The following is a 2,783-nucleotide window of genomic DNA, read 5'->3' as shown; positions in this document are numbered from 1 at the left end:
ACATCATTAAGAAAAAGAAGTACATGTCCAAGAAAATAGAAGACGACGACAATGACAACAATGATGAAGCTGATGATGATGACAATGAAGAAGATGAAGTCAACAATGATGATGATGATAAAAAATAACATGAAGAAAAAGAAGTACAAGACCAAGAAAAAGAAGAAAAGAAGACGATGAAGACGACAATGATGAAGAAGCTGATGAAGATAATGAAAAAGATGAAAATGACAACGATGATGATGACGATGATGAAGATTAAGTCGACAGTGATGATGATAATGATGATGACAAATAAAAAGAAAAACATCATTAAGAAAAAGAAGTACGTGACAATGACAACAATGATGAAGCTGATGATGATGACGATGAAGAAGATGAAGTCAACGATGATGATGATGATGAAAAAGAAGAACATGAATAAAAAGAAGTAAAAGAGAAGACGACAATGATGACGATGATGAAAAAGAAGAAGCTGATGAAGATGAAGTCAACAATGACGACGATGGTGAAAAAGAAGAAGCTGATGAAGATGAAGTCAACAATGACGACGATGGTGAAAAAGAAGAAGCTGATGAAGATGAAGTCAACAATGACGACGATGATGAAAAAGAAGAAGCTGATGAAGATGAAGAAGAAGCAGTCACCTTGCATGGATGTGTGTGGTTGGTGGGTTCCAGAGGTGGACTCTGGAAAGCAGCCCAGTCCATGGAGAGCCCAGCGTCAGGGACAGTGACGTACAGGAAGTGACCTGTCATAATGAGAGTTACACACGTTCTTTACTCTTACTGTGGATTTGTGCAGTTTTGTTTTAAGTTTCAGGAAGCAGCTTGATTCTGGACCCGTCAGAGCTTCAGCAACAACTAAACTAAAGATCTAAAAGGTCTTCTTTTGGTCTCGTATTGAAGAATTGACCAACTCAACCAATCGGTACCTGACGCCGTGTTGTTGGAGTGATCTCTGCCCGGACCTTTCAAAGGATCAGATCTGGAGATGTTCTCCTGATTCGTTCTTCTCCACTTGAGTTTTGAAATGGACCTCAGGTCCCAGTCGCACTGGTCCTCCTCAAAGTCACAAAAACGGTACCCATCTGGAGAAACACAGCAACAGAAAATAAAGACGGTAAAATCCTAAAACTTGAAACACCAAAGTGTTTAAAAGAGCGTCTGAAGGAACTGGGAAATTTGTGACGGGATGACTGTGTGTGTGATGCGTGTTTATGAGATCATGTAACCGCATCTGTGTGTGTTTGCTCGTCTGTTAGCAAAATATCAACACAATTCAAGATGGCTGCCACAGTTACTCAGCCTTAGCGACGCAAAAATGGCTAAAACGCGGTCATTTTTACAGAAATTAAGTTCAAATTTGGTGTGGTAGTAGCTGAGACCCATCCCAAACATTTCGTCTGAGGGCTGACTGCCTGAGCAACATTGTTTATGAAAGGAAGGCCACTTGCATGAATCATTTTATTTATTTTGTTCTTTGTGTTTTACTTGAGACACAGACACATTTTAAAAGTAAAAATTACAGATGCGGTGAATCGTTACCAAAACATTCCATAATTTCCACACATGTCCACGTCGCTGAAGGATTTCAAGAGTGAATCTAAGTACACCTAAATGTTTTTTTTTTGTTTTTTTTCATTTAGCCTTTATTTATCCAGGTTAGTCTCATTGAGCCACGAGAACTCATTTTCAAGAGAGACCTGTTTTAGGGAGCACATGGTGGGGGTTAAGGGCCTTGCTCATGGGCCCAGAGTGGGGTGAATGAGGGTGGGGGCAAGTGTGGGTGTTTCACCTACCCCACCCACAATTTTGATGTTGTCGGGGCCGGGGCGTGAACCGGCGATCTTCGGATCACAGGCCCACCTCTCTAACCTCTGCGCCACCACTCCCCCAACCTAAATGTTTTTACTTAAAGATATCCAAATGGGACTTACACTGTGGAGAAGACAGGAGGCAGTTTTAATTTTTTGCATGTTCAAGGCGGCGCAGAGCGACGGAGCCTGGCGAGTGGAGGAAGAAGTTTTATTCACCAGAAGGTGCAATGGGCAGAGCCAAGGGGTGGCCAATGGTGGCCCTGTTTACCATAAATTAATCATCAGCCACCCCAATCACTTGAAGAAAATATACTTTGAAGCAATTTAAAATCTAGAACGCACGGTTTCCTCAAATGATCAAGGTGGCCGTTTATATATATATATGTATTTGTATATATATATATATATATTTATATGTATTTGTGTGTATATATATATATATATACACACACACATATAAACATATATGTACATATATATGTATATATGTACATATATATGTATTTGTGTATATATATATATATATATACACACACACACATGTATTTGTGTATATATATATACACACACACATATATATATATATATATACATATATATTTACATATATATATATATATATACATATATATATATATACACACACATGTATTTGTGTATATAATACACACACATATATATATATATATATATATATATACATATATATATATATACATACACATATATATATACATATATATATATATACACACATGTATTTGTGTATATACATACACATATATATATACATACACATATATATATATACATACACATATACATATATATATACATATACATATATATATACATATACATATATATACATATACATATATATACATATACATATATATATACATATACATATATATACATATACATATATATATACATATACATATATATATACATATACATA

The 2,783-nt window shown here is 35.8% G+C and overlaps 1 protein-coding gene across 1 annotated transcript in view; it reads right to left on the bottom strand.

Moving 5' to 3' along the window:
• The window catches only part of mamdc4 (MAM domain containing 4), a 31,426-nt gene that overhangs the window by 15,606 nt on the left and 13,037 nt on the right, over positions 1–2,783 (bottom strand). Inside the window, exons 8-9 of the mRNA XM_037691784.1 lie at positions 935–1,090; positions 648–751 (exon numbers count right to left, since the gene is read on the bottom strand). Of these exons, the coding sequence (XP_037547712.1) occupies positions 648–751; positions 935–1,090 (260 nt within the window). The remainder of the gene's footprint in view (positions 1–647; positions 752–934; positions 1,091–2,783) is intronic.

The sequence above is a fragment of the Nematolebias whitei genome, chromosome 18 (genome assembly GCF_014905685.2).
Source record: "Nematolebias whitei isolate Nwh7 chromosome 18, NemWhi1, whole genome shotgun sequence".
Lineage (NCBI taxonomy): Eukaryota > Metazoa > Chordata > Actinopteri > Cyprinodontiformes > Rivulidae > Nematolebias > Nematolebias whitei.
This window is presented reverse-complemented; position numbering and strand designations above follow the sequence as displayed.